Source organism: Centropristis striata, chromosome 2, assembly GCF_030273125.1.
Source record: "Centropristis striata isolate RG_2023a ecotype Rhode Island chromosome 2, C.striata_1.0, whole genome shotgun sequence".
Lineage (NCBI taxonomy): Eukaryota > Metazoa > Chordata > Actinopteri > Perciformes > Serranidae > Centropristis > Centropristis striata.
Window position 1 is genome coordinate 6309948 of NC_081518.1, and position 18934 is coordinate 6328881.

Here is an 18934-nt window from a genome sequence, read left to right on the forward strand (position 1 = left end):
AGCAAACCAAGAATGGGACAATAACAACAAGGCTGACAGTGTAATCAACACATATATCTAATAGGAAAATGTAACAGCAAGCAAACTTTATCAAATAAAATACCGGAATTTAACAATATTACGCACATCCTGACACCTCTAATGACTTTGAAAGTTTAGCAGCATTATGGCTTTCATGTGTTTATTTTTATTTATTTAGTTGTTGTTTTTTTATTTCAGTGATTTAAAGTGTTTTATTTAATTAATAAACCATAATAGATGTATCATTTCTGTTCTTATATGTATAGATATGATGCTAGAATCAATTACAGAAGATATGTGATTGTTTGGATAATCCATATAAAGTAAAATATTAAATATTTGGATAAATATGTAGTATATACTCTATTTTTACACGACTGGATAAAAGGGTGTAAGACCAGCTGCACATGTGAATAGTGAAAAATTAATGACGGTGTTGGCCATACGGTGCTTTAATAAAAAAATTAAACACAATAACATTTCTGTTTTTCTGTGTTTTCTGTGTGAAGGACAAGCATGCAGTGCTGGACATCACCCCTAACGCTGTGGACCGTCTGAACTACGCTCAGTGGTATCCCATCGTGGTGTTCCTCAACCCAGACACGAAGCAGGGCGTCAAGACCATGAGGACCCGCCTCTGCCCCGAGTCTAGGAAGAGCGCCAGGAAGCTTTTTGAACGAGCCCTCAAATTAAGAAAGAACAACCACCACCTCTTCACCAGTGAGTCCAGTGGGAAGGTGGGAGGGAAATGGGGGGCAGAAGAGATTTTACAGGCAGCACAGACATTTCAAAGGCAGATGACAATTGAGTGCTGCAGTGTTAGAGGATGCACTGCACTTGTTGTGCCCGGCCCTGATCTGTCAGAGTCCTTACAAACGCTGGTTCAGCACTGACCGTCACACAAGAGCACCCGCAGGACCCCCTCTCAGCATGCTCTCTCTGATGAGTGATGCTGAAGAGTCTGGTGAAAAGATATTTGAGAAGTCGTATAGAAGAGTATTCTCCTCAGGCTCTCATTCACACAAAGAGCTGCATCTGTACCTCTACGGCTTTTATCCACTGGGTTTCTTTTGGAAAATGTTGTCAGAATCAAGCATCATAATCATGTTGAATAAAAGATATAATTGCTGTATATGAAACCAGGGGACAGATAAAGCTGAACTATTGGAATATATTTATAGTCTGGTACATGGAGGAGGCAGTGTGGGAAGTTAAGATGACTTGTTTTCTCCTTCTTGAAATTGAGCGAAAGCAGTTCCCTAATTTTGCATTTGTTATTGGTTTGCAGAATTTATTCTAAACCCACTCTCAGAAAATATCGATACAGTTCCAAGTAGGAAAGAGCAACTTAAAAATGACTCAGGAGTAGTTTTCAGACACAACATCAATCATGTAGAAGTAGCAGAGTACTTATGGATTAGAGTGCTTGTCTAAAAGGACCTTTTAATTATGATGTTGAGGTTGTTATACTTAATTGCTAATTTTTGGTTCTCGTTTGATTGGAGAGATGTGTTTTTTTTTTTCTCTTCTCTTTTGCCCTTTCCTCTCTGTGTATTCAGCGACCATTAACTTGAACAACATGAATGATGGTTGGTTTGGAGCGCTGAAAGAGACAATCCAGCAGCAGCAGAACCAGCTGGTTTGGGTTTCAGAGGGCAAGGTGAGACACACACACACACACACACACACACACACTTTTAGTCATGTTCAGGGCTGAAGTCAAGACCATCAAATCTATGTCAAGTCAAAGACCTGGTCCAGTCGAGTCCAAGTCAAGACAAAGTTCAAAGCATATCAAGTCCTGTTAAGACCAAAATAGGCAATAGTGTCTTTCCAATGTTAATGTACTGAATAATGAGTTAGAATAGACAGAAATAATCTAATCTATAAACAGCCGGGAACAACTTGATTTGTTGTCGATAGCCGAGCTCTGGACCAGGACAATTTTAAGACTTCAAAAAAGTGATTTTCCAAGATTTCCAAGACCAGACTCAGCCCTGCTTATGTCACCTTTGGGGAAATTACATACAGCAGACTTACATTCATTTCCTGTAGACTTTGGACAATCAGTCCTAATTGAACTCGTCTTTTGTCTGAAATGTATCCCTGAAAATGATTCAACTCAACTCAACTTTATTTGTAAAGAACTTCAAAAACAACAGCCGCAACAAAGTGCTGTACATAAACAAGCAAACAAGAACAATAAAATAAATAAAACAGGAAATAAACACTTAAATAAATAGTTTCATTGCTTTTAAAAAAACAAATAAAAACAAACCATAAAAACACTAAAACAAGAGCAGAGTCTCATGCATGTTTGAAAGCCAAGGAAAAAACACTCAAGAAAACAATCATGTAGATGATCTTTTCTCACTCACTTTCCCTTCTCGTCCCCCAGGCTGACGGGGCAGCTGAAGACGACCTGGACATTCACGACGACCGCCTGTCCTACCTGTCGGCGCCGGGCAGTGAGTATTCCATGTACAGCACCGACAGCCGCCACACCTCCGACTACGAGGACACGGACACGGAGGGCGGAGCCTACACCGACCAGGAGCTGGACGAAACGCTGAACGACGATGTGGGTCCACCCGCCGAGCCTGCCATCACCCGCTCCTCTGAGCCCGTCCGCGAGGACCCGCCGGTCATCCAGGAGCCGCCCGGCTACGCTAGCTACCAGCACACAGTGCAGCCGGACCCCCTGAACCGCATCGACCCGGCTGGATTCAAGGCACCAGCGCCGCAGCAGGTAGCGTTTCTGAGAGCGGCCCGTCTTCCCTGTTGTCTGGAGGACGTGGTTTGCGTTAGAAGGGTTTTCTGGAGGCGCTATTGAAGGCACTTTTTTTATTTTTACAGTTATTCTGTCTATCTACTGTTACCAAACAATATCAGTGGGAAAGTGAATACTTCTGTGATCAGGTATTTATCGCAATATATAAATATTATATATAATATATATCTATATTTATGATATTATTTATTTTATCTATTTGCCTATATGTGTTTGTTGATTGATGTTTGTGAGCGTGTGTTTTTTATTTTTGAAAAGGAGAAGAACTTGATAAGTTTTACTGTTACTCTTGTACTCTGTATTACCACAAGCTGTCTTATTGGTGTGACTGTTGCTGATGTCACTGGGAAAAGAAACTTATGTTTGTCTAAGTGTCTGTACCAGTACTCACCTATGTGCACTTCCTACCTTTGTTTTACCTGTGATCGGGACTGTGACAATACGACATAAGAAAGTATTATGTGCATGTTGGAAATGCCAGTGTTAATTCAGTGTACCTGTGAAATGTATTTATCAACACCTGATTGGCCGTTGTGACACCCAAATCTAAACGTTTGTCGTCTAATGATGTGTTAATGAACCTAAAAGGGGAAAAAGAAACTAATGTATTGTAACCGTAGAATTAAAATCACATTAGTATACTCTAACAACGAAAACTTGTCCTGCTGCTAATTCCTAACGCTCACATGACATGAGTTGATCTCCAGCTACAGTTAAATGAGGAGGCGGGTGATTGGTTGTTTGAGTCCGTAGGCACAAGTGAGGAGCAGATCGTTGTAGAGGGGCTGTGAAGGAAGTTGTTAGTACTGCTCCGTAGTGTCAGCGCGTGTTATTAAACATTTCTGAACCACTTCACAGAAAGCAGAGGCCGCTGCCGTCCCTAGCACCCCCCAGCAGCCTGAGCCCCTGGCTGAGACAGTGCCCCCTGCTGTCGACGTTACTGTAAAAACTGTAGGGGGTCAGAGCCCCGACGAGGCTCCTGCAGCTCCTCACAGCCAGCCAAGCCCCATCCCAGAGGCTGGCTCACTTAGGAGGCCCACCCCTGAGCTAACCCCTCAGAGCGTCACACCAGAACCTCTACAGCCTGGACTGGCCAGTTCAGAACCAAAGGTATCCATCTGACCGTCACTGGACGATTCGTGGTCCGGCTCGGCTCGGCTCGGCTCGGTTCTGACCCGGCTGACCTCCTGTGCTGCTGCTGCTGCTGCTGCTGCTGCTGCTGCCTGTCTACCTACCTCCTCCTGCTGCCACGCTTCTCTCTCTCTCCTTCTGCCCTGCATGTCTGCTGACCACAGTGCTGCCCAGAAGAGACAGAGATGTGTGTGTGTGTCTGTGGCTGAGTGTGTGGGTGTGGGCGTACAAGCGTGTGTGTGTGTGTGTGTGTGTGTATGTGTGTGCACGTGCAACTGATGCTGGTAAACAACAGTGGGCTTGGAGGTGATGGCTGCACTCATATGCCTACATGTAGAAGAGCAGTGGTGATCCTGCAGCTCTCACTGTTGCTTATCCTCTTTGCATGGCTGAACATGTTTGCCTCGTTCTCTGTTAACCACTAGAAGTAGACCTCTTTGTGCTGTATTTATCAGGATCGTTTCCTTGTAAAAGTAGCCATTGATTTTTCCATCCATTTTATGTTTTGTTTTTGAAATGTAGCTATGGTCGAGTAACACGTAAACAGAAATGTTCTGCAGATTTGGATGGATAATTAATGGTTACTTCTCAATTGTCAGGATTTAATATATGTTTTTGTTTTGTTTTTTTACAATGGGTATGTGCTTGTAATGTTAAATATTTATGTGGATGTTTAAGTTGCCTTTTATAAGTGCAACAAGACAGTGGGAGACATTTTCCCTTGTGAATGCAGCAGTGCAAACACTAAAGAAACCCCAAATTATTAGTCGAATTATTGATTTGCTAAGTAGTTGGGTTTTTTTCATACTAAGTTTAGACAAGAAAAATGCACCCCACTGTTTTGTTGTTTTTGTTTGTTTTTTTTCAACTTTGTTGTTCTTTGTTATGTTAATTCAGTGTTTAATTTGGAGCTGCAGTGGTACATTGTGATGTTTTTAAGATGTTTGGCTGTGCTGCGATTTCTATTTAATCTAGTGTACAATCTGACCAGTAACCCCTCCCTCTCAGTTTCTCTATTTCAGGTCTTTCCCTTCTTGTTTCTTCTTCTGCAATTAATTTCACGGACTTGATTTTAATATTCTCCTTTACTCATCCTTTAACTGAGTTTTGTATGTCCACTTTTTCACATTATATATGTTACGTCTGTGCAGTTGCTAACCTTCTTCTTTGTTCTGTATTTGTTCGGTAGATGTTTCAGAAGGACCCGTACAGCACAGACAACACAGGGAGAATGGGTCACAGCATGAAGCCTGTGACTTACAACCCTCCGCAGGGATACCACCCTGACCAGCAGCCATACAGAGATTACGACCACCCACCCAGTCGGTATGATGTCAGCAGCAGCGGAGTCAGCAGCGGAGGTGGTTACCCCGAACCAAAGTACCGAAACTTTGACTCGCCGCCCTTCGAGAACAGCGTGCCTCACTACGACCAGCAACAGTGGAACCCCTACGGCCAACCACACTCTACTGCCAACTCCCAGGGCTACGACCCCCGTCTGCCATACGGGGACGGCCCTGACTCCCAGTACACCCCTCCCCTCCGCTACGACGAGCCCCCGCCTCAGCAGGGATTCGACGGACGGCCTCGCTACGGTAAACCCACAGGCCCGGCTCCGGTCCGTTACGACGATCCTCCTCCTCCTGCTCCAGGGCCCGACACGCACTACGACCAGGATTCCCACCTGAGCACATACCCCTCAGCTGCACACTCCCCAGACCCCGCTGCCCAGCGGCCGGCCTACAACCAGGGACCAGCACCGCAACACAAGAGCTACAAAACTCAGCAGTATGACCCCATTCCTGTGAACTCTGAAACCAGCCCCACGCCACCTCCCAAAGCAGAGGCTCCCTCACCGGCCCCTGCAGAGGCCCCGAAGCCTTTCCCTGCCAGAGAAGAGCAGCAGGAGGACCCCGCCATGCGGCCACAGTCGGTCCTGACCAGGGTCAAGATGTTTGAGAACAAACGCTCTGTGTCCGTGGATAGAGCCAGAGATGTAGTGGAGTCGTCTGGGAACAAGGTAAACTGACTGACTTTGTAGTTAAACTACATAATGTAGCTCATGCAATAACATTACTAGTGTCTGTGCACATTTGCCTTTCAATGTCTTGTGGAATAGACCTGGGTATCTTTCAGAAATGTTCGATACCAGTTCCTGAATGATACTTTGTTCAATACCAGTTTTATAAAATCCCTTTAAACAAAAAGAATAGACACATTACATATCTTTATTTGTAGTTTTCAGCTTCTTTACATGTACTAATGCAGTGCCCATAGGAAGTATGTATTCGTATAGTGGGAGATTAAGTAGATAAAACACTTACTTTTCATAAGGTACCACACCATCCAGCACATACACATTGAACATTGATATTTGCTGGAAACTATTCCAATATTATTTGAAAATCGAACCTTGTAGCGCACTTTAAAACTCCTAAAGATAGGTAGGCTAAATAGACTTACATATGAGATGAGTCAGGGTGGAAATCCAGAGTGAATTGTGTTACTGACCAGGTGTAGGCCTATCACACAATGGGGCGGAGCTCCCCTAAAAGGGGTCCAATCAGAAACAGTGCAATGCTGCAACACGTCCTACGTAAATAATGATATTTTGAAAAAATTATTCAAAAATCTTCAAAATCGAGGATGCACACCTTTGTGCCATGCACAAGCCACATACGAAATCTGAGGTCAGTCTAACTAATGGTCAGAGAGAAATGAACTAGACACACACACACACACACATATCAAACAGACGCTTCTTGTACGCTGTAGTCAAGCTTCTTAAACTACAACGACACACACACAGCCCTGTCTCTGTGCATAAAGTTTTTCCTGCATGCCTCTATGACATCTAACAGTGAAGCTCCAGGATTATTGGATCTGCATGTTTATTGGCTCACTGACGCTTATGAGAATTTATTCCTGAGGTGTTGAAATTCAGTGTTTAATGACCAGACATTTTCCGATACTCTACGTTCTACGCAGGCACTTCGCTCAGTGCTTGAAGGTATCGAAGTTCTGTACCCCGACCTATTGAGAAATAAGCCCTTTGGAAGTGAGCAATCATCATTTTTTCTTATCCTACTGATAAGGTTTATTGATTTTTCTATTGCAGGCTGCTGATTTACCTTTGAAAGCAGGTGGAGTAATCCCCAAAGCAAATTCTCTGAGCAACCTGGATCAAGAGAAGACCTTTAGGTAAATCTATTCTCATGCTGCTGCTAATGATTTTTAAATAACCCACTGTTTTGTTGTAATACTGGAATGCAGTTGTGTAATTAGTCACTTTTAATTATCACATAATTTTGGCAATTTGTCATCATAAGCTCTTCTCCTGCTTTGCTCTCTCATCATCTCTGCCTTCTGTTTGACGTGTTTGACTCTTTAATCACACCTACAGGGCCCCGGGGCCTCAGCAGCCGCAGTCCAAGGCAGCTGATGACATCGTGCGCTCCAACCATTATGACCCTGATGAGGACGAGGACTATTACAGGAAACAGCTGTCTTACTTTGACAGGCTCCAGGCCGGTCCCAACAAACCACAACCACAAGCACAAACTAACAACTACCCCAGGTGACTCTCACCAGCCACAGCATTCTGAATATCATGTCTGAACATGGATCAGTACAGGTGCATCTCAATAAATTAGAATATCATAGAAAGGTTTATTTATGTCAGTAATTCAATTCAAAAAGTGGAAATAACACATTATATAAATCCATTACACAGATAATTAAACATTTCGTGTCTTAATTTATTTAATTTCTTCTAATTATAATAATTATGGCTCACATTTGATGAAGACTTAAAATTCAGTGTCTCAAAAAAATGTGATTATCACAAAAGACCAATTTTAAAAAGTATGTTTAATATGGAAATGTTGGCCTCTGAAAAGGATGTCCATCTATATGACTCAATACTTGGTTGGGGCTATTTGTCTTGAACTATTGGAAATGGACTTTTCCATCATATTCTAATTTATTGAGATGCACCTGTATTATATAGGTGTTGTTTTCTATCAAACACCACAAATAAAATGAGCAGCACTCTGCACTTTTTTGTTTGCATAAACCTTGTGAACATGAAATGCTGCCTTCCGTCATGTTTTTATTGGTGCAGAACAAACTCACGTTGCATGCTGCAGCTGTGTGTCTATGTCTGGACAGTATTTACAGCAAGTTTTTAAAAGCGCAGCATTCACATACTGTTTTAAAGATTATCAAAATTTGACATTTTAATACTGATTGTCAAGATTTTTACCGGGATTTATGGTGAAATATAAATATCTCTGGCCTTTTCCTCTTCGGTTAGATTGTTTCATTTCCAACTTTCCTTTCAGCTATCTTTAACATCCTTTATGGTTTTTATGATCATAAAAATATGTGTCTTGGTTATTTCTACTTTGAATCTCAAATTGATGTCTTTTGTCTTGTGATACAGGACGGAGTCAGTGGAGAAACCAGCTCCAGTGGAGAAAAAATATGAACCAGTTCCCCAAGTGACGCCTTCTCTGCCACCAGCCACACTGCCCAAACCTGCACCGGAAGGTACGACTCTACTGTCCTCTGTCAAAAAACAAAAATGTCAGGATTTTATTGTAATAATAATAACTTTATTTATACAGCACCTTTTAAATACAGCAGTTTACAAAGTGCTTCGACAGAGAGCAGTTAATCACAAGGAGAATGATGCCATAAGGCTAAAAACAATTCTTACATTAAAAGAAAAACAATAAAAGACAGAGCAGGAACAATCACAAGACATTTTCAGATACAATAAATGGTAAAAGGAGTAAAAAAGTGAAGGAGTAAAAGGAGTGGTGATATAAAAAGCATTATAAAGCAAGTCTATAAAAGTGGGTTTTAAGAAGGGATTTAAAAGAAGTTTAGTCACATTAAGATGCATCTGTGTACTGTATCCCACTGTATTTGCCAAAAGGTGACATATACTGTAAATGTCTTCCACAGTCAAGCCTCAAGACACTGTCCAGACCAACTTCCTGCCTCACAAGAGTTTCCCTGAGAAGGCTCCGGTTAACGGCACAAGCGAACATCCTCCAAAAACGGCTCCAGCAACCAGCTACAACCGCTACGCCCCCAAGCCCTACACCATGTCGGCCAAGCCTTTTGCACGCATGTTCGACAGTCCTAAATTCAACCACAACCTTCTGCCCAACGACAAGCCACTGACAGACACTGCTCAGAAGGTAAGCAGATCTTTGTGTTTTTCCTCGTCTGTTGTTGGTGGTTTCATAAATAACTCCAGCTCCGAGCTATTAACCCATTTAAGCCGGGAAAGCATTATCGCATTTCTACCATTAAAGCCGGGAAAGCGGATACGTCGTTTTGTAGTATTTGTAATTTTTTTCCACCTATTTTCGGTCTCTTGGCCAATGAAATGTCGCAATGCAACACGTTTGGACAAATAAATTCTCATGAAGCCACAGGTATAACCTCTAAAAAATACTTTTTGAATGTCATTTCTATCTGCTACAGAGGCTGAAAAATCTATTATTTAGTAGGCTTTGACACTTTGTGAATTTCCAGAAAAACTTCAGGTTTTAGGGGGTTATTTTAAAATCGCCCAGAGGTTTTACAGACATTTTTTACAGGCATTTTAGGCCTAAATGTGTTAAGCCACGGCTCACAGCTGTCGTCTTCACCAACAGTTTAACCCTTGGTCGGGCGAAGAACCATTTTGGGAACTTCAGCGGATATCCAAAATGAAAATAAAAGTATTTTGACAAAAAAGTGTCAAATTTACTAGAATAAAGTGGCAAATCTGCGCAACTTTTTTCTTGCAGATTCACCACTTTAAATCTCATAAATGTGCACATTTTTTTCTCATAGATTTGCCACTTTAATCTCATAAACGTATTTCTCAAAATATTATCACCCTCCCCCGGGTCTGTATGTTTTTTTTTTTACACATTCTGGCAGTGTGTAATATCCTTCAATATTCTCTAGGGTTGGAATTTGCAAGTATTTCAATGAGTGCCCTATTAAGGGTTAACACTTTGTCCTCTTTTGTTGGGAACAGGTCCGCAGCTCCAGCCCAGTGAAGCCTCAGATCCCCCCGCAGCCCCAGAACACGGACCATGACAGCGGCCTGGACACTTTCACACGCACTATGGACCACCGCTCCAAACACCAGCACAACAACATCAACGCTGTGCCCAAGGCCATCCCTGTGAGGTAACTAACTCTGTCCGACTAGAGGTTAAATGACACGTATTCTGTAGAATACGAGAGTGAAATAAAGGCGTCTGTCCCTGCAGCCCCAGCGCCCTGGATGATGATGAGGATGAAGATGAAGGACACACGGTGGTAGCAACAGCTCGAGGTATCTTCAACAGTAACGGTGGCGTCCTGAGCTCCATCGAGACAGGTGTCAGCATAATTATCCCGCAGGGTGCCATCCCTGAAGGTGTGGAGCAGGAGATCTACTTCAAGGTCTGCAGAGACAACAGCATCCTGCCGCCACTCGACAAGGAGAAAGGTAGCGTTCTCTTCAGTCACATGGAAATTATTAGATTAGCTTTATGAATTTTTAATGAATTGTGCATATTGTCTAGGTTTGGCCATATCTGTCTTTTTATACCATCATACCTGCCTGACATTTCACTAGGGTGTACAGTACATGACAGAAATTGTAATTTTAAGTAAACAACCGCCCAGCCGTAGTTTCAACTCTGAGATGCCTTAGAGCGGCTACAAGTTTGTTACATTCTAAAAGCTTCCAAAAAAGGAAATATTTCCTCTTTTCCTCATTAAACAGAAAAATACCTTCCCTCTTTCACCAAACTGAAACTTGCTTTATTCACTCAAGGTAAAACTCACATTATTCAAACTCGGCAGAGTTTTGAATAATGTGCCCATAGACAACATTGTGTGAAGTGAAAAAGAAAGTTTCTAAAATGAATTTTAACATAATTTATTTAACAAACGTGTAAAAAGTTCAGTAGCTTCAACAGGGTATAATACATAACATTTTAAATTTAAAAACATTATAAAAGGAACTTTTTTAACCGGTTTCTTGTCTGAATGTTGCCTGTAGACAACATTGTACCATTGAACCAACGATGGAAAAGGGCCAGGAAATGACATTTTGAGTGATTTTTTTGTCGTGCAAAATGGCAAAACTTACAAAAGTCTGCAAGATAGGGCTCCAATATGGCCTCCTGGAGGTCATATGACAAATTAAAGAATTGCTTTTGGTTCCCTACACTCTTCCCTCTTTTTTAAAGTATCGCATCACTCAAAAACATGCATTGTAGAAATTTGACAGGCCAAAAATGTGCATGTTGCCTGAGGGCAACACCGTATCATAGAGGGTTAATTACCTGGTTTACCGTGATAGCGCCTAAGCCTGATGTTGTGCTTTGGGAAGAAATGATGGATTGTGCCATGATATTCCAAGCCTACTAGCTTCATTGAGGGGGAAAATGCATTTTATACCTGCATGCTTGTGTGTGTGTTTACCTTTAATTGTCCTGAATTGTGTGTTTGTTTACAGGAGAGACTCTGCTCAGCCCTCTGGTGATGTGTGGACCTCATGGCCTCAAGTTTTTGAAGCCTGTGGAGCTGCGCTTACCTCACTGTGCGTCTATGACCCCTGATGGTTGGTCTTTTGCTCTAAAATCCTCCGACTCCTCGTCGGGTATGCTGTGCTCTCTCTGTTCTTCCGGGGTCGTTTGGGCTGGCTGTGTGACAATTTGTAGGGTTGTGGGTCACTGTTTTATTATTATCACCTGCAGTTTTTACCCCTAGTTTTGGTTCTCTTCATTGAAAATCAATCAAGAAAAAAAGGATATGTAAGATATTTCCTTACTCACCTTATCTGAGAATCAATCTAGGGGGAAAATCTGTTTTTCTTTTTCATAATTTATGGCTTTGGTTGATTCATTTTCATCATTTATACTAGTTATATCACCCACTCAATCTCATTCATTCACTGTATCACTGGTTTTCTTTATTTGATGTTAAGATCAAAGTCTCTCCTCATTGTTTTTACATGCTGAAATTGCACAATTTCTCTCCTGGTTTTCACCTCTTGAGTCATTTTAATAACTTTCTTTGATTTCATTTAACCTTCACGCATCAGACTCTTGGCTGTATAATAATTTAATTTCACCGGGTAAAGTATAATGCATGCTGCTCTGCTCAGAGTGATTTTTCTCACATAGCCACCCAAATCCTGACCTGAAGAACAGCTTTTATAGATCCCTCCTGGAAAATGGGACACTGTCATATTTAATAATGCCTTTCTTTATCGTGCAGGGAAAAAAAGTAACACAAAGACTTCTTGGTACCACATCAAAATATAGCTCTCTAAATTTAGCTCCTGTCTACTTAAGTGTCTTCTTACTCGAGATCTTTCAGGTGGAAAGAAGATTAATTCTCCTGTTAATTCGTCTCTCAGACTCGCTTCAGTTTGTTTACTTTAAATGAGTCTGGTTTTGAAATTGGATCTGGGAAAAACAGGGAAGTGGAAGTAATCAAACCGATAAATCATTCACAGCTCTCAGGGGCTGCTGGAGATGATCCAGGCAAATCCCTTCAGATCAGTTTAACTCCTCTATCAGTAAATGGTTATTTTCCTGATTAATCCTGATCATTCACTTGAAAACCGAATAGAGAAGCTCCTGAAGAAGCAAAACCACAAAACAGAATACAGTTTGTGAAGCTCGTATTTTATATTTAACATTAGAATTGATCAGCAATGTAATTAAGAACTGAGGTAAGATAAAGGGAAATTGTTGCACAAATAATAAGCTAATTAACGGAAATCAAACTTTTGAGAAACACCCTAATTGGGAAGTTGAACTCCTGCTAAGAAAAGTAACTAATTCCTCGTCTCCCTTCTCTCCACGCTGTCCCTCTCACATCTCACGTCTTCAAAAACACTGGTCATTCTGGCAGTGGTCAGGATTAGCTGTTAATTAGCCTCATTTTAAGGATGAGACTTGGAGGGCTGAATGAGATGTGAGCTCGCTCCGTTGTCCTGCTGAATTGTGGGAGGATTATCGGGCCGCGTGGTAATCCTCTTATTGTGAAGCAAGGCCACTCTCCAGCCTCTTCCTGTCTGTCCCTTCTCTGCTTTTCTTCTCACTTTTCTTCCCTGCTCCTGCTTTTTCCTATTCTACAACTCTCTGCATCTTACTGCTGCTGACTGAACGTGTTATTGTGTATATGATGTTAACTTACAGTAAGCAGAGCCACTGTGATACAGGTCAGCTCTGTAAAAGAACTGACTTCTGTTAATGTACAACTAAATGAAATGTATGCAATATCCCATCCTACAGGCATCTTTAAGGGCTTACCGCCCATGATATTTCTTTTTTATTTTAAGAAATATGTTTATTAATTTTCAAGAGACAAAACAAAACAAAAAAAGAAAACTTAACAAAGATCACATAACATACAGAACACAGCACATCTTGGATTACAACAATATTAAATGATCATAGTTAACCAGCCATGATATTTACACGGTGCATGAAATCCTTGAAAATGCTTGCATTTAAATGTTATATTTTCAAGGTTTAAAAAGTGCTTGGATTTTGGATAAAATGCTTGTAAATGCTTGAAATTCTTACTGTATTTCTCTTGCAATCTGACTATATCCATCTATAGACTATAGATAATCACATGTTCAATGTAAAAAATAATGAGTAGCCTTTCTGAAATGGAGACCGTTCCTCCTAAAAGTGTAATACCATCGCTGTTGGTATGGTTAAGTCAAATCTCTCCCTTTTAGTATGTAAGTACTCATCTAAAAGATGCAATTTACAACAGGTGTAAGATACTGGGAAAAGCTTGAAAATTTACCTTGAAAGTCCTTGGAAAAAGCTTGAATTTGACCACTGCTAAAGTGTACCAACCCTGTATTTAGCTCTGTGGAGTTTTTGACCAGTACTGCAGAGTATTTTGTCTCTAACTTTGCTCTACTTGCACACCAGAGTGCAGCTCGAGCCTCATCTTTCTGTCCAATGAGCTCAATGCAGTTAACTGAAGCTTAAGCACTGAGTTTGTGTAAATGTTTGAGCACAGTTGGACTCCAAATTAGGTCAGATTTACCCAAACTATTTCTGAAATATTCAAGAATGCCCCATGGAAATCCACTTTGACCTCCCATTACCGCTCTCTGCATATCAGAGGAGCTGAAGGAAAACTCACACCTGTTTCTGTAAGGTGTCTGCTCACAGGAAGACTTCAGAGAAAGAAAGAAAGAAAGAAGGGAAAGCCACATACTCATAATTCATTTTTTTATTATTATTTGATGTTGTACAGCATGGGTCTCAAACTTGGGGGCCAATTGTGGCCCTCGTGACAATATTTTGTGGCCCCCACCTTGATATGAAAGTTTAATGTGAGTTTTATATGAATGGCACTTTACCGTGTTGTGTTTTGGAAGGTCCTTTTAAATACTTTTTTTGGTAATTTTTTGTCCTTTTTTTGGTAATTTTGAGTCCCTTTGTTTGGTAATTGTGTGCCTTTTTTTATAATTTTGTGTCTTTTTTGGTAATTCTGTGTCTTTTTTAAGTAGTTTAGTTTTTTCTGTCATTTTGTGTCTTTTTTTGGTCATTTTGATACTGCCTCCAGCGGCCCCCAGGTAATTTGAGTTTGAGACCCCTGTTGTACAGCGTTCCAGCACTCTGCCTCCTTTTGGATGTAATGACTGGGTCTTTGTTAGTGTCGAGGCTGATGGTTAAAAGAAAAGAAAAAGAAAAAGAAGAGTAATATTTAAAGGCAGTGTGTTGTTTTTCAATTACCTTGAAGCAGCATCCAGTGTAGCTCAAGCCAAGGCTCCAGCCAGCGGCCAGCACTAATAGTGTTTTTGTTCAAGGTTAGTTGTTTTACAGCTGATCACAAAAAGAAAACAAAGATTCAACAATCTCAACAAAAGACCCTGCACCAAGGTTATAATAGTTTTGGATTTTTCATTAGTTTTAGTTTTAATTTCGTTGTGTTTTTTTGTTTTCAGATTCAGTTCGTTTTAATTCATTTTTAGAGTGAGTTTGCTACTTTTAATTTAATTTTTTGGAAAATGCTTAGTTTAGTTTAGTAAGTTTAGTTTTTGTAATGGGGTATTTGTTGGGTGCCAGATTCAAAAAAGGCCCAATAAATGTTTCCTTTATTTCCTTTGTCTGATCCATCTCAGCCCCAATAAGTTTATTAAGTCATAAAACCAGATAGATGAAATAGATTTCATATCAACCAAAAAGGTTTACGTATGAAAAAAGTTGACAAAGACGAAAACGAAGGACATTTCACTATGATTTTAGTTAGTTTTGTAACCACACAATACAGTTTCAGTTAGTTATCTGGGTTTTTTTTTTAAACTCTCGTTTTTATTTTTATTTCTATTTCAGCAAACAAAAATGTTTTTTCAATTCTAGTTTTTGTTATTTCGTTAGTTTTCGTTATTAACTATAATAACCTTGCTCTGCTCACACATGTTAACAGGGTCCAAAATCAGCACCCACCACCTTCCTTTTTCTGTGTTTCAGTGACATCGTTGTGCAGGTTTATAAATGGTTGAAAAATATTTCGGCCTGTAATTTTTCAGTCTACCAGTCATTGACAGATGGAGCTGAAAGTTAATTTTGGACCGCGGGCGTAGACTCCCTCTCAGTCCGACTCCATCAAGTCAACCAGTACAAGCACTTAATGCAACAAGACCTCTGAGTTGGACTGCGTTTATATGACATTTTTATTTCACTGCGGATCAAACCGCCAAACATGTGATCAACAAGCAGCCTGCTGAAAGGGAAAGAAGGAAATCTGTTTTGAAAGCAACAACCTGCCAAGAAGGCAGAGTGACAAAATATTGATCTTTAGAACCTGAAATAAAGTGTCTGAGTTTTGTGGCTTTCCCTCTCTGCCTTTTGAACAGAAGACATTTATCTCTCTCATATCAGCCAGATTTCCTCCCTGACAGAAGAGTGACAGCTTAAAGAGTGAGGGTCGATGCCAATGAGGAGGCTGTATTTATAGTTAGTGTACACTGTATCGATGGACCTCTGCCCAGCTGGCTCGGCTTCCTCTGATTGATTACTGGAACTTTCCTCTTGGCACAGACCTGCATGTTTATAATTGCAATTACACTCAGACCTCACAGAGACTGAGGTTTAATTTGCAAGCCGGCGAGAGGCTGGGGACATTCAATAAAAATATGAAATTGCTTTTACTTGCTTTTATAGGCCACAAAACCATGTGGTATTACTTAGCTTGGCTCACAGACGATAAAATACAGTCAAACTCTGCTGGTTTTTTATTTTTTATAAATGAGACTTGAATTTGTCGTACAATAAAATGGATTCCGTGGAGTAAAAAGAGAGTAGTGCTTTTGAAATGATGTAGAGCTTGTATTTATTTATTTATTAATCACATATACAATCACAAACGCTAACAAACATGAACCACAAGACATGACGCAACACTTTTACAGTAAAATTAAGAGTCCATAACAAGGTTATTATAGTTAATGAAAACTAGAATTGAAAAAACATTTTCGTTCACTGAAATAAAAATAAAAACTAGAGTTTTTAAAAAAAACGATACTGTATTGTGTGGTTACAAAACAAACTTAAACTAACTAAAATATAGTGAAAATGTCCTTAGTTTTTGTCAACTTTTTTCATTCATAATTCAGTGTTTCTATTTGAACATGCAACATATGGTAAATATGTTTACTGAGACTGGGATGTCTACACTCTAACCAAAATTCAAAACACTCGGAACTGTAAGAGTTAATAACCTTATTGGGGCTTAGATGGATAAACCAAAGGAAATAAAGGAAACATTTATTGTGACCTTATTGAATCTGGCACCCAACAAATACCCCATTACAAAAAAACTAAAACTAACACTAAAACTAATAAAAACTAAACTAAAACTAGAAAATTCACTCTAAAAACAAATTCAAACTAACTGAATTTGAAGACAAAAATTCACAACGAAATTAAAACTAAAACTGATGAAAAATCCAAAACTAGTACAACCTTGGTCCATACACAACATACAAACACCGTAGCATAACATACAAACGGATACCAAAAATTAAATAAAACTAGATAGAGGAAAAGAAAAAGCGGTCTCACAGGATAGTATTTTACATAATAAGCAGCTGTTATCACTCATCATCTCCTCCCATCTGTTTGTCTGCAGGTGACCCAAAAAGCTGGCAGAACAAGTCTCTCCCCGGAGACCCAAACTACCTGGTGGGAGCCAACTGTGTTTCTGTGCTCATTGACCACTTTTAAAGGAGCGGCAGGTGTGATGTTACTGAATGTGGAACCATGGGGGATAAAATGAAGAGGATGGACACACGTACACACAAACACACACACACTGACAGATGCACTCCACACACACACACACACACACACAAACACACACACACACTACATAACGGAGTATGAAGAAGATCCAGTCAGTGCTGTTTACTGCACCATGGATGAAGGCGAGACACTGATGATCGTTACAAGCTGTTGTTTAAACTTTTTTCCCCCCAATTTGAAGTTTTGATGTGAAAAATGAAAACCGTGGATGCATGCCCCAGCCCACTGAAGATTGACACTATATATAAGGCAATGTTTAATGTACATGAATATAGATGGATGGATGGCTTTTTGAGGCAGCGTACATGCTTCAAATCTGTGTTGGTATATTTATGCTATATATGCATACAGTATATATAGTAGAATAGAGAAGATTTACTAAAAAAAAAAAAGAAACTTTACTCGTGAGTTTAATTACAAGTCAACATTTTCAGTTCAGGTGACTGAATACAAATATCTCTCTACATTTCTTTTTTTTTTTCCACATTCGAGGGAATTTTAATGGAGGTTTATTGCAGACAGACGTGAGGTAAGATGGAACCAGCGATGGTGATGAGGAAAAGTGTTGAAGGCGAAACACGAAGCTGGATATGAAACCCAAGCAGCACACTTTAAGAGACGTTCTTCCTTCACCTTCCTTTATTCTTCCAGCGATATCTCGTAGCTTAATTTCTTACAGAGTACCACGTCTCTCCTTCCAGCCTGAGGGAGATCTATGCATGTTCTTTACTCAGGTCCTGTAGCCTCCTCAGTTCCTTCTTCACATCTATTTCTCTCTCTTCCTCCTCCTCCTCCTCTCTTCTTCTCTCTAATCTCTTCTTCTCTGTGCACTCTCGCACTCACACACAAATAAGCAGTGATGCCTTATCTGCAGATTATTCACTTTTCATTAAGAAAAAACAAAATAAATTATGATAAATTATGGTATAATGTCATTTGTTTTGCCATTTTGTTGTGAACCCACTGTATAAATGAACTTGGGTTTAGCACACAATAACAGTTTATAAAGGATAACAAAGGTATGCTCTTCTTTTATCTGCTATGCATTACTTTAAAAAAAAACAACAGAGAAAAAAAAAGAAGAAAAGAAGCGGCTGTAAATAAAGCTTAGCATATTGCCTTGTTTCTTTTGTTTGTAAATGAACTTTTTGTATGTCTTTCTTTTTTGTATAAAACTTAGAGAAAACATGTTTTAAAAAGTGGAAGCAAGTGAACGTGGTTTATCTTTGTATTCTGGATATACCCTCGAGCCTTGGAACTTGTAACCTAACAATAATACATCACATCTTTTCTACCAATATATTCACACGATGTTTATGGCTCTTTAAGGATCAGGAAAGTGCTTGGGCTAAAATGCATTTAAAACATGTTCTTTTAAAAGAAAAAAAGAAAAAAGGGTGTGCTCTCAAAGTGTCCCCCTCACTGATTTGTGATACTGGATGCTGTATTGTGTGCCCTTAAATGTATTTTTGTACTAATAGACAATATATGATGTATGGCACACCAGTACCATTTTATTTTTAGATATAACACGGCTTTAATTGGATATTAGCTCTTCACGTGTGGCTGACTTTTTTTCTCCTCTGCAACACAATTTTAAGTATACCACTGTATTAATAAATAAAATCATTTTTAAAGTAAA

General features: G+C 39.9%; 1 protein-coding gene across 2 annotated transcripts in view; it reads left to right on the top strand.

Moving 5' to 3' along the window:
- The window catches only part of tjp1a (tight junction protein 1a), a 127387-nt gene extending 108453 nt beyond the window's left edge, over positions 1-18934 (top strand). For both annotated transcript variants that reach the window (XM_059346763.1, XM_059346771.1), the window contains 13 exons: positions 531-741; positions 1581-1681; positions 2420-2770; positions 3671-3922; positions 5133-5963; positions 7062-7144; positions 7347-7520; positions 8388-8494; positions 8915-9153; positions 9987-10141; positions 10225-10445; positions 11463-11606; positions 17120-18934. In XM_059346763.1, coding sequence (XP_059202746.1) covers positions 531-741; positions 1581-1681; positions 2420-2770; positions 3671-3922; positions 5133-5963; positions 7062-7144; positions 7347-7520; positions 8388-8494; positions 8915-9153; positions 9987-10141; positions 10225-10445; positions 11463-11606; positions 17120-17214 — 2964 coding nt within the window. In that variant the 3' untranslated portion in view covers positions 17215-18934. The remainder of the gene's footprint in view (positions 1-530; positions 742-1580; positions 1682-2419; positions 2771-3670; positions 3923-5132; positions 5964-7061; positions 7145-7346; positions 7521-8387; positions 8495-8914; positions 9154-9986; positions 10142-10224; positions 10446-11462; positions 11607-17119) is intronic.